The sequence below is a fragment of the Jaculus jaculus genome, chromosome 16, assembly GCF_020740685.1.
Source record: "Jaculus jaculus isolate mJacJac1 chromosome 16, mJacJac1.mat.Y.cur, whole genome shotgun sequence".
Lineage (NCBI taxonomy): Eukaryota > Metazoa > Chordata > Mammalia > Rodentia > Dipodidae > Jaculus > Jaculus jaculus.
In genome coordinates this window covers 48,837,170-48,850,149 of record NC_059117.1, presented here as the reverse complement: position 1 = coordinate 48,850,149, position 12,980 = coordinate 48,837,170, and the positions used below count along the sequence as shown (strand labels likewise).

The window sequence follows — 12,980 nt, the reverse complement described above, 5'->3', positions numbered from 1 at the left end:
ATAGGAATGACTTGGTACCCACTATGCACTAAGCTATGGTTGGATGCTAAGAGATGACAAAGGCCATGAAATTCCAAGTGTAAAAGAAGCAAGCACCTTTTATACATGGGCATCAGCTTTCTGGAGACTTCTCCTGGGCAAGGTATGACTACTTACAGGTGAAAGGGAACATGGGTGGTGAGAACTGAGGTATTTTGCGTTGAGCTGTATGTATGGCCTTCTGCACAATGACTTGATGATAGAGCTGTTCTGTGTGGTTTTTATGAATGCCACTAAGTGGTCACTCATGGATGGTCATCTCTTAGAATAGGAAGCACAAACCAGTTGCTACCTACCTTTAGCTGTCATGTCGGAGTGCCACCAACTGCAGAGGTTAAATTCCACCAGGAATCTAAACAGGTGACAGAAAAACAAACATGACTCGGTCATTGACTCTCTGGCTAGATCAGTGATATTCTGGTGTCATTTGGCACAGTTCCCCATGCCTATTTAGCATTGAACTTTGGAGACATCAACATGGCTGGCTGAGTTCCCAGAGCTTTGCTTACTTTTTAGAAAAGCTTTGTTACAGCCAGAATGGTAGCACCTTTAATGCCAACATTGGGGAGGCAAAAGTAGGAGGATCGCCATGAAGTCAAGGCCAGCCTGAGACTGCACTGTGAATTCCAAGCCAGCCTGGGCTAGAGTAAAATTCTACCTTGAGAAAATCAAAACAATGCTGTGTTGCCATCCAGTACCAGCCCAACCTTGCAATCGTGGTCATCTAGACTCAGGTCTTTTTCTAGTTGTTGTTATTCACTATTAATATCACCTACTTTGACTGCACACTAAATAACCACTGGCTGACTGGTCTCTACTGCCTCAGTTCAGAAATATGAACAGAATACTCTCCTCTACCCATGGTCTGCAACAATAAATGATGCTTTCCTAGTTCATATTGCAGTACAAGTTCGTTTTTATGTCTTGTGTAAGTGTGGGGGTGGAAAAGTTTTTATATGAAAATATGCCACAGTCTAACTTCATAAAGATCATTTTTTCAATTGTTATTATAGGATGCAAACAAAATATAAATCATATTATAGATGGATCAAGAGCCAGTCTTATTTTTCAGGCTCTGTTCTCATATCTGTAATAGCTCCTATTCCATCAAAATTCTACCACCAGACATCTCTTCTGTCTCTTCTGTGTATGGAAAACTGGATTTCATTTTGAATCCATGCATATTAAATTTAAAAATTATAAATATTAAATTTATCTGTACATACACAGACATATATTACACTAAAGCAAAAAAAAAATAATGAAGACAGTGTCTATTTATCAAAAAGTGAGGAATCAGGCCAGGTGTAGTGTTGCACCCCTTTAATCCCAGCACTTGGGAGGCAGAAGTAGGAGGAGTGCTGTGAGTTCAAGGCCACCCTGAGACTACATAGTGGTTTCCAGGTCAGCCTGAGCTACAGTGAAACCCTACCACGAAAAACAAAAACAAAAATAAACAAACAAACAAACAAAAAAGTGAGGAATCTACCTTCAAAGTCGCCCTGGGGCCTGGGCAGGGGAAGGCTGATGGGCAGTGTGGGCTCGGGTTAACATGCATGCCCGTGGAGTTCTTTCCTTTCCTGGAACAACGTGACTGCAATGTGTCCAATACCTGCTCTAAAAGCTTTTCCTCTATGTGACATTGCACATCTGACCCAAGTCACAGAAGCATCTAGTGCCCTCCGAAGAGGACACTGGTTTGATGAGGTTACAGATCCAATCACACCTGGGAGGGCCCCCCACCCCACCTCCATACTTTCTATGGCCTGTGTAAGTAAATTCTTAACCTCTTGCATAAGCCCAAGACACCCCAAGAAGAGGTGGGCAGTATGGGAGTGTGTTTTCCTGACCACAGCCCACCCAGGCTGTGTGGAAAAAAAATACAGCCAGACACTCATGTTAAATTTAACAGTAACTACAGTAAATACATTTGGCTCATGTATTGTAAGCTGTGAGTTGGCTGAACAATGAAGACATACCATGTAGGCATACGGAGAGAACATGAATAACTTCAATTGCATATTTGGGCTCCCCATGTCCAATATATGAAGTGTTCAATGAGTCCAATTCAGAGTTATCATGAAATCTAAGGCTATTGAAAGCATGATCAATATTGAAAAGACTAACTCCTGACTCAGTTTCTAAAAAAATAAGCAATATAATTCCTAAAAAACATGCAGCCGATGGTACTTACAAGACAAGTTCTGTCATGATCCACTTGGTTGCTGACAGGAAGGCATTATAGGGCTGGAAGAAAAAAAAATCAATCTATTAAAAATGGATCATATACCAAATTTGTATTCTTTTAATGGTTTTATTTATTTATTTGCAAGTAGGGGGAGGGGTGAATGGAATATCTTGCCACTGCTAATGAACTCCAGATGTATGGTCTACTTTGTGCATCTTGCTTTACCTGCGTCCCAGGGATTCAAAGCTGGGCCATCAGGCTTTGCAAGCAAGCATCTTTAATTGCTAAACCATCTCTCCAGCCCCCACCCCAAGTTTGTATTCTGACTTAAGGCATTTATGGAAAGACAATGTTATCCTTCTAAATAAATGGGGATCCGGCAATTCTCAGGCTAAAAAGAAAGCAGTTGGATAATGTATCCCAAAACTAACACTTCAAAACTTTGAACTTCCCTGTAGTGAGATGTGATTTACAAGTAAAATAAACATGACCCAATACAAGGGTTATCGCTGGGAGGGAAGAGGAAGTTCAACAAAACCTTCGCCCTCAGGGGGCTAATGTTTGCAGCTGAACGCCCAGAGGCTCGAGTCAGGTCACTCATCTCCAATGGTAATTCGCCAAGCTCCCTTCTGGAGAGGTGGCCCGCTGCTCTTCACCACTGTAGGCCATTCACTGGCAGAAGCACATGGTGAATGCGCTTGATTTTAATGCCTCCATGAATTATGTCAGACTGGGCTGTCTTTCCTCACACTTACATATTTGAACTTGAAAAAAAAAATGATAACCACATAAACATGTGATTTCGCCCCCACAGAAAATCCCCTGCACTCTATAAAAGAGGGCATTGACAGCCTAATCTTTATTTCAGAATCTTTTAATTAGAAAAAGCAGTCGGCTTGTTTACTCTATGAGACTTCCTTATGTGGATAATTCAATTTCCTGAATTCTGGAGAATATACCATGTCCCCTTCAGTTGGCTCTTTGTACCCAGGTATGCCAGATATGTGAGTGGTGTGCAGACCAAGAGGCACTGGCAGAGCCAGGATCCAGATGTCACATTCTGAAACCTCTGACCCTTTTGTGGCCACCTCTGGGTTTCTGAGGCAACTACTACTGTGAATCCTACTCTGAGCATTTGAACTAGAAGTGAGAGTAGAGGCCTTACCTAGTTTTAAATAAAACACGGAGGAATTTCTATTCCTCTAACCATTTTATCTTGGCCAGAATGCAAATGAGTAGAACCACAAAAAATAAAAATTGACAGGGGCATTCCCAGCCCTCCACCTTTCCTCCTCCTGTTGTGTGTCTCTTGCTGGGGTGTGACTTTGCCCTTCAATATTCTTCCTTGAATCAGAGCAGAGCTCCAGGATCAGTCAGATGAACATGTGAGCTTTTCATGATTTTCTAAAACCCAATGCTCCTAGAGGTCTGTGCCTTTGCCATGAGGTTTGGGGGTCAGTTCTGCATCCTTGTCCTTGCTTAGATGGTACTGTGTACCAGAGCTAAGAAAATCAGGAATTAGGAGGCTGTGGAAGCTCCACAAGGGATGGTTTACCTTGAGGCCTGGGGACAAGGACAGGGGATTAAGCACTGCCAGCTCAGTTGGATAAATTAATAAACAAAGGGCAAATAAGGGCTTAAAACTTTACATCTTTGCCAAGGATAAAAACCACTAAAAACTAATAAGAAACTAATAAGAAAGACTAGACTTTCAAGGATCACTTCTATGGTTTGTTAACCCTATAAAAATCTACCAGCTGGGCCTGGTGGCGCATGCCTTTAATCCCAGCACTTGGGAGGCAGAGGTAGGAGGATTGCCATGAGTTCGAGGCCACCCTGAGGCTCCATAGTGAATTCCAGGTCAGCCTGGGCTAGAGTGAGACCCTATCTGGAAACACCAAAAAAAAAAAAAATCTACCCAGGCCATGGGGCATGGGGCATGGGGCAGGGGCATTTCAAATCTAGAAAGCTTCAAACTAAGTTTAGAGAAGTCAGTTTTGGAAGGACACATTCTCCATTAAAAGTGGTATCGTTGGGGCTGGAGAGATAGCTCAGCAGTTAAGGCGCTTGCCTGCAAAGCCTAACATCCTGAGTTTGATTCCCTAGTACCCATGTAAAACCAGATGCACAAAGTGGCACCTACATCTGGAATCTGCAGGACTGGAGTCCCTGGCTCGCCCATTCTCTCTCTGTGTGTCTGTCTCTCTTTTGACTATCTTTCTCTGCTTGCACATAAATAAATAAAGCTTTTTAAAGTTGGCATCTTCCAAAATACCCAACTCTTGGTTACCTTTCAGAAAATTTTCAGCTAGGAATTCTTTCTTACTCACCTGGTACAGGAGAATTGTATTAAATATTTGGTTTTAAAATAATTTCCTTGTAATATCTTATGCCTTTCAGGCAATATAGGGAATATACATTTAAAAATAAAAATGGCTTTAAATCTATTTTGAATGAAACTTTATGTTACATTTTATTATTTACAAAATTACAACAATGCAAAAGTTCTATCTATAGCCCTATGTTGGCTGTATAGAGGCACACCTTTCTATACTTTGCATCATTAGGTAAATGGAGGCCAAACTGATATTGTCTGTATGTTGCAAATTATATTTTTTAACCAGGAGTAAATTATAATAGTTAATTTCTGGCCATCTAAAGCTAGGTTCTAATGATATGGTACTGTGTGACTTGATTCTCAGTTGTGACATGATCAGTGGACCCAGCTCCAAAGCCAAAAGTATTGAAAATCAGGAGCAGCATAATCAGGTGTCTACTATTAAAATGTGGGTTCAGGATGGGAGGGATTGCTTAGTGGTTAAAGCACTTGCCCGCGAAGCCAAAGGACCCAGGTTTGATTCCCCAGTACCCACATAAGCCAGATGTGCAAGGTGGTACATGCATCTGGAGTTCATTTGCAGTGGCTAGAGGCCTTGGCATGCCCATTCTCTTTTTCAAATAAGTAAATAAATAAATAAGTGGGTTCACTCACAGCCTGTGAGCTCTATAACTTGCCAAAAGGAAGCTTCCAGCTAAACAAAACCAAATTCTCTCATATAAAACTCAGAGATTCTGCAAAGCTCCTTCCCTTTTCAATCAAACAAGGGACTGCCCTATGAAACCATTTAAGACCATGACCTGTTTTCACTCATCTAATCCCTGGATTTGGGTTTGAACAGCAGCAGTTTCTTAACAAGTAAAGTCAGGAAATACCTTTAAACCTTGAGAAAAGATAAACATGATTACTCTAACGAGAGAGCCACGCTCCCACAGAGAGATACACAGCACGGCTCAGAATTTTTTGCTGGGTGGTGATTTCCCACTTACATCCAGGAGCCTGTGGGCGCTGTCGCTGCTCTCCTTGTTGGCTCTGCACATGGCTTGGTAGTCGTAGAGGGTGATTCTGTAGGGAAAATGGAAAGTGGCATCAGGAAAGGAGAAGACATGGAGGCCACAAGATGTCAAAGGCCAGCAAGGTGAGCAGTCACAAGTATCATGTGTGACAGTCTAACAAGCAGGGGTAATCAGCAAATAGTCCAGCCACCACTCAGGGGATAAAGATCATATGAAGGGGAGCATGGGATGGGCACAGGCAGAGTAAGAGACCTTTCAATGTTATGAATCCATCTTTTTTTTTCTTTCTGATTTTTGAGGTAGCCTAGGCTAGCCCAGGCTGACCTGGTAGTCTCAGGCTGGCCTCAAACACACAATAAATTCAGTGTTTTATTAGTTTATAGTTTGGATCTGCAGCCACCTGGCTGGAGGCAGTGTCACTGGGTGGATCTTAAGGTGTGGTGGTGGGTTTGAAATTTCCATCTAAAGATATGCAAAGTGTCCCTAGCTGGAGTTCCTGAAGTGTGCTGTGCTGTGTGGGTTTTGGCTTTTAGCTTTTTCTGTTTTGTTGTTTGTTTGTTTGTTCATATTTTTTTGTTTTTGTTTTTTTCTGGTTCTTTAATAGAGGGCCAACTTCTGCCATTATGGAACTTCCCCTGGATCTGTAAACTTCAATAAAGCACTTCCTCCATAGCTGTGCCTGGTCTGGAAGCTCATCTTAGCCAACCTGAATCTGTCTGCTACACCTGGCAAATGAGACTGGGAAGGAGCACCTTAGGTTACACAATGGTAGGACCAGTGGCCATGTCTCATATTCTGGGAGACAGGCCTGCAGTGACAGTGCGTGGGAACCAGGTGGCTCACTGACTGCGACCTGGGGTGACGAGCGCATTCTTAACTCTTGGTGAAACAAAGAAAGTTGACATTTTATTTCCTTGGGTAAAAAAAAAGCATAGGTTTTAGTTGCAAAAATATTTTGCAATTGCTTGAGATCCTCTTGATTCTCCATGGACAGTTTTCCAAAGTAAAGGTGAATGGAACTTTCTGGTAACAGGGCACAACACTGACTGCCCCAAGTACCTTAAACCATACCTAGAAACTGTAGCCACTGCCATTCAGTGGCCCTCCCAGAATTCCTTGCAGCCCAAAGGACAGGTACTCATTGTCCATCCTGATATGGAACACTTGCCAAGTATGATGTTAAGTAGTTTAATGCAGTCAATTCGACGGGTCTGTATGGAATAATCCCCACAGGATTTCCTTTCTGGAACAGTGCACTGCTTAGCACTTACTACCTGCATGGGAAGAACACTGGAGCATGCCCTACCTGTTGGGTCTAGAATGGTGTTTGTCTCTCAGCTTCCTCACTACCCAAACAACCAATGCAGTACCCAATGGGCAGTACCCAATGAAGAGAAAGGCATTCTGTTTCCCAAGGTGAATGCACCAATGGAATGGAAGCACTGGGATAGGTAGAGAAAGATGAGAACCCTTCCAATGTAATGAATCCATTATTTTTGTTTTGTTTTGTTTTTTTGGGTAGGGTAGCACACCAGCCCAGAATGGCCTGGAATTCACTATGTAGTCTCAGGCTTGCCTGAAACTCATGGTGAGCTCAGAGCAATCCTCTTACCTCTGCCTCTGGAGTGCACTACACCCAAGAAAAAGAGAGAGAGGACAGAGAGAGAATGGGTGCACCAGGACCTCCAGCCACTGCAAATGAACTCTAGATGCATGTGCCACTACGTGTCTCACTTCATGTGGGCACTGGGGAATCGAACCTGGATCCTTTGGCTTTGTAGGCAAGTGCCTTAACCACTGTGTAATCTCTTCAGCCCACACAGCACAATCGTGAACACATGGGTTATACTTCTGTTTGATTCTCTTACTTCTCAAATGACTTGCAGAGTTGATATGAGAACTAAACAGCCAGGTACTTTTTTAGTGCTTTTATTTGAGAGAGAATATTTGCAGTGTAAGGAGGCCCTGGTATGCCCAAACTCGAGTACATCTGGCTTCAAGTGGGTACTGAGGAATCTAACCCAGACCATTATTAGGCTTGCAAAGAAGAGCCTTTAGCCATGGAGCCATCTCTCCAGCCCCAATAGTCAGCACTCTGAAACACAAAGTTTGCTGACCTCAATATCCTTACACCAAAAAGCCTGATTTCATTCTTTGTGTTTGGTCTTTGAAAACTACGCTGTTCCCAACAGTTCAAGGGATGGCAGTGTAACTATAATGAAACTGTTAAAATGCCAACTTGAAAAAAATAAAATAAAAGAAATTTAAAGTGCCAACTTGGGGCTAGAGAAATGGCTCAGCAATTAAAGGCACTTACCTGCAAAGCCTAATGACCCAGGTTTGGTTCCCCAGTACCCATATAAAGCCAGATGCACAAAGTGGCACGTGCATCTGGAGATCAGTTGCAGTGACAGGAGGCTCTGGCATGCCCATACTCACTCTTTCTGTCTGTCTCTCAAATAAATAAATAAATTTAAAATGCCATCTTGAACACAAATCCTAACTTGTCCACTTATAACACTGCTTTTTGCTTTTGTTTGGCTCTCTTGGTGCCCCAGCTTCCTACTTATGAGATGGGGAGAATGGCTACCTCCCAGGGTGTCCCGAGGGGTCGAGGGGCTATGCATGTAACACTAGCAGAGCACCAAGCCCAAAGGAATCATGTCATAGGAAGCAGGTTGTAGCTCCTCCCATCATTATGATGTTTCTTGTTGCACCATTAGCTGATAGGAAGATTTCCAATGCAAGGGGAACAGACCCAGGCTACATAAAACCAGCTGTAGGACAGACTCGCCTACAGGCACGTGGGCCACAGAGCAGACTGCACACTTGTCGCTGCAGCCCAGGCATCCTCTGAAGCAGAGAAGGGTGGGAGGAGGCGGCCCAGCAGCTCCCTGCATGCTGATTCAAGGACCTTGACGATGATGGCAGCTGACAGGTGAACACTGAGGCAGCAATCAAAAGCAATTCACTCTTCAAAGCCCATCACACCCATTTGCCAGAAGGAAACAATATGTCCACGTTCACTCAGGTAACCATCGGCAGGACCAGAATGAGTTAGGGGCCAACCCAGATCTACCTCAGCCTGCCCTGTTCTCAGAAGTAGGCTGACAGGTTTTCATAAACCTCTAGAACTCAGACCTATTTCCCACCTTGGGTTCTCACTGGAATGTCACAGGGAATGCCTCCCAAGGTAAAGTCTGGAATTCAAGTCCATAATCAACTTACACCTCCAGCTGAGGGCTTTTCAAGAGTCCCTGGCCAAGCTGGACCAGCTGGTTTGGTAGTAACCATGGTAACTCCCCTGACAGACAGAGGGCAGGAAGCTCCAAATTCTCTCTGGATGACCTCCAAAGGCTTCCAGACCACAGCACCTGCCTGTTGTGGCAGAAGGGGGGCTTTCTGACACAGATGTCACAGAGGAGGTCACAGACTCCTCCTTTCCTGTCTCCTCCACACGTCGACAGCCTTAACTACATGGTGCAGAAAGAGACTTCCAGATCAGAGCCCTTCTCAGAGTGATTTTTGGTACTGTTTAAAAGAACTCCACTCTGCGGCTACCTGTCTCCCACTCTGCTGATTACAGCTCAAGAACATGATAATTGCCTGCTTTCATTCAGCTCTAAAATAAGCCCCAAGAATCATGCCCAAGCACTCAACCCTGGGAACTTATTCTCATGACAGATAACACGCCTTCATCCCCATGACTTCACCATCAGGCCACTTCAACCGTGGTCAGCCCACGGCCCACAGAGACCCTGTCATTACCCAGATGGAATTCTTTGAAATCTTGGCAGAAGCAGGCCCGGTCTCCCAAGCAGCAGCTCCGAGCGATGCAGAGGAAGCTTGGGCACCGCGTGCTGACTAACACGGGGCAGTCTGGGACTGTGACACTGGGACCTCTTTGATCGTTTTGCTGACACTGCTAGCTCTCTTGCACTAGACAAAAATTGCAACCGAGAGATGCTTTCCCCTAAGAGTTAGCAGGCTGAGTTTTAAGATATAAGCTTGGTTCATGTAGGGTGCTTAGAAATTGTAGGAAACCATATTTATTAAGCACCTACTTGGTGCCAAAAGACCAGGTCACTTACCTGCAATCACTTTGGATGAATTATTAGCCTAGTCTGGGCATGGTGACCCATGCCTTTAACCCCAGCACTTGGGAGGCTGAGGTGGGAGATTGCTGTGAGTTGGAGGCTAGCCTGTGACTATACAGTGAGGTCCAGGTCAGCCTGGGCTACAGTAAGACCCTACCTCAAAAACAACAAAATAAAACAATATATTAGCCTAAAATGAATCTCGAAAAATTTAATGTTTGCAAACACAGCCACAGAAGCAGGACCTGAGAGACCTTTGCCATAAAGACCCATCATGGGATAACATTAAGCAATTCTGAACCTAACGTTTTGAGAAGCAAAGTGAGGCACTAAAGTAGCATGTAAAAATGCTTTCCTTGTTGAGCTGTGAAATACCGTTTCCAGGGCAGCTTTAAAGGGCAAGAGCATGAAGCAGGAATGCGGGCAATTCTTAACAGGGGGATTGCCAGGGGTGTAGCAATTCCCAGGAAGGCCCAGCATGGAGCACACTCCACTGTGGTCTCTCCTGCTGCCTTGCCAGCCGCTCACCCCAGCACCTTCTCCCAGAGGTGGCACACAACAGAGCCTGTGAGTTTACATCCCCTCATTTCCTCAGTCTTCTGAGCCCACAGCACTGTTGATGAGTGCTCTTCCTTAGCAGAGGCGAAGCTGTGTTGGCCAGGGGCCAGCACACACCAGTATGCGGTATGCGGCAAATCACCCTCCCTGAGTGCACCAGGCTAAGCAGAGGTCTCCAAGCATCGATACTTTTCATTGCCAGGTGCTGAGCCCATCCCATGAGCCAAAGCTGTGGGTAACGATCGTATCAGTGCCTCACCCAGGTAGTCAGGACTATCGTAGGAAGAAGTCATATTTTCTGCCAAGAATGCTGGCATTCTGTCTAATGTCACTGGCATGGAATATTTATGTGACTAGGAAATGGAGGCTCAGAAAGGTGAAGTCAGGTTCCAAGTTATTCCCACATGTGCCAGGCTTTTTACTGCTGAGATTAAATACCTGAGACAAATGACTGAAAGGAGGAAAAACTCATTGTGGCTCACATGCTCTGCTGCATACATGACTTTAGACCCATGCAAGACAGAAAGGTATGGCAGAGCAGGAGAGCCAGGAGGCAGAGAGGAGTAAGAGGAAGGGGAGAAACCGAGATATACCCTTGGGAGGCACGTCCCTGGTGACCCACTTCCTCTAGCCAGTCCCCACCTCCCATGTGTCTCTTCAAATGTTGAATCAGTCAGTGGACAAAGGTTTTTATTAGCTTCTCTCCTCAGTGGCTATTACAGGAAGTCAGGCCTGGTCTTCAAAAGAGCATGGCTTGAAGCACACTGGGGCAGCAGAGATGTGGGAGAGCCTGCGAGCCGACGCTGCATACATAGCTTGTTTCTCTTTGGATGAGCAGGGTTCTGACTCTCATGTGTTCATTTCCCAGGTGCCTTTGTAGTGAGAGGAGGCCAGGTCCTTACGCATCAGACGCTACTTAATACACTTACTAAACTAAAATTTAGTAAAGACATATAAAATTCAGTCTGTTGGACATTGATCCATGGTTAAGGTACTTATCTGCAAAGCCTAAGGCCCCAGGTTTGATTCCCTAATATCCATGAAAAGCTAGGTACACAAAGGGGTACATGTGTCAGGAGTTGGTTTGCAGTAGTGGGAAGGCCCTGGTGTGCTCATTCTCTCTCTCCTTGCAACTAAACAATTTGATCAAGTGAACTCTTTGTGAATCCTCTTTCTACGAGCCTAGATTGCAGACATGAAAGTCAGAGATTAGCAGATATCTTAGACTATTTCATCACTTTGAGTTTATAAGCCAACATGGGGGAAGTAGGAAACAAAACTGTGATCCTAGACTCACACAGACTGACATAAGGTCTCCAAACCATCATAGAGTAAGCATGAATATTAAAGAAATATTTCTGCTAGATAAATGTTTTCATTTGCCAATTATAACAAAAGATCGGTGCACATTAGACCAGCATATTTGCCAAGATTCATAGGGAGAAGATGAAAGACCTTGAAAGCCTTGTCCCCAGATATACCACACCAAACAAAGAAACAAAAAAGAAAAATACACATTCACGTGTCACACACACATTCCACTGAGGCAAGGGGAAGAGAAAGAATGGCTGACGGAGAGGGTAAGGTTTCATCCTTAGCTTGAAAGCAAAAACAGATGACCCGTAACCACTCTGTTTCTCTGCAAGCCACAGGCCAGGTATGCCCACATGCCTTTCAGTCCTTTAGGAGGAGTAACCAGACTAGAAACCTGAGTCTCCAGGTTATTCCCACGTGTCCCAGGCTATACCTTGCTGAGTAAATACCTGAGAGAAATGAGGGTATTTCTGAGAGGAGGAAAAGTTATTTGGGCTCACATGCTCTGCTGCATGCATGGCTTTTAGACCCATGACAAGACAGAAGGGTATGGCAGAGCAGGAGAGCCAGGAGGCAGAGAAGAGTTAAAGAGGAAGGGGAGAAACCGAGATATACCCTTGGGAGGCATGTCCCTTGTGAACCACTTCCTCGAGCCAGATTCCAGTTGCCAGTCCTTACCTCCTGTAGTTTCACTACCTATCCTTCAATTTTTTGTAAATTTTATTTGTATTTATGGGAGAGAGAGAGAGAGAGAGAATGGGCATGCCAGGACCTCTAGCCACTACAAATTAACCCGAGATGCCTATGCCACATTGTGCATTGGCTTATTTGGGATCTGGGGAATCGTACCTGAGACCTTATGTTTTGCAAGCAAATACCTTAACTGCTATACCTCTCCAGTCCCCTTCAAATTTTGAATCGATTATTAGACTCAGGCTTGGATTAGCCTCATCTTGAGGATTTAGGAGTGGATATCACAGGAATCAGGTTTGAACTTCAGGAGAACAACATGGGTTTAAGTTATAATCAAAGAACAAAGGAAGCCTCCTTGGTTATCTCAGAAACCACAAGATTTCAGAAAAAAGCCAGAGCAGAAGACTAGAGAGATGGCTCAATGTTTAAGATGGATGCCTGGGGGTGGGGGGTTTGGAGAGGTTCAGCTGCTAAGGTAATTGCCTGTGAAGCCTAAGGACCCAGGTTTGACTCCCCAGACCCATGTAAGCCAGATGCACATGGTAGTGCATGTGTTTGAGTTCATTTGCAGTGGCTACAGGCCCTGGCATGCCCATTCTCTCTCTCTCTCTCTCTCAATCTCTCTCTCTCTCTCTCTCTCAAATAAATAAAGATGGGTTCTTTCCCTCAAAGCCTACTGACCAGGATTTGATTCCCTATTATCCATATAAAGCCAGAAGCAATACGTAGCACATGTG

The 12,980-nt window shown here is 44.4% G+C and overlaps 1 protein-coding gene across 2 annotated transcripts in view; it reads right to left on the bottom strand.

Moving 5' to 3' along the window:
- Window positions 1-12,980, bottom strand: part of Cacna2d3 (calcium voltage-gated channel auxiliary subunit alpha2delta 3) — an 877,750-nt gene that overhangs the window by 66,883 nt on the left and 797,887 nt on the right. For both annotated transcript variants that reach the window (XM_004652732.3, XM_045136092.1), the window contains 3 exons: window positions 5,555-5,630; window positions 2,234-2,286; window positions 336-391 (listed from right to left, as the gene is read on the bottom strand). In XM_004652732.3, the coding sequence (XP_004652789.3) occupies window positions 336-391; window positions 2,234-2,286; window positions 5,555-5,630 (185 nt within the window). The remainder of the gene's footprint in view (window positions 1-335; window positions 392-2,233; window positions 2,287-5,554; window positions 5,631-12,980) is intronic.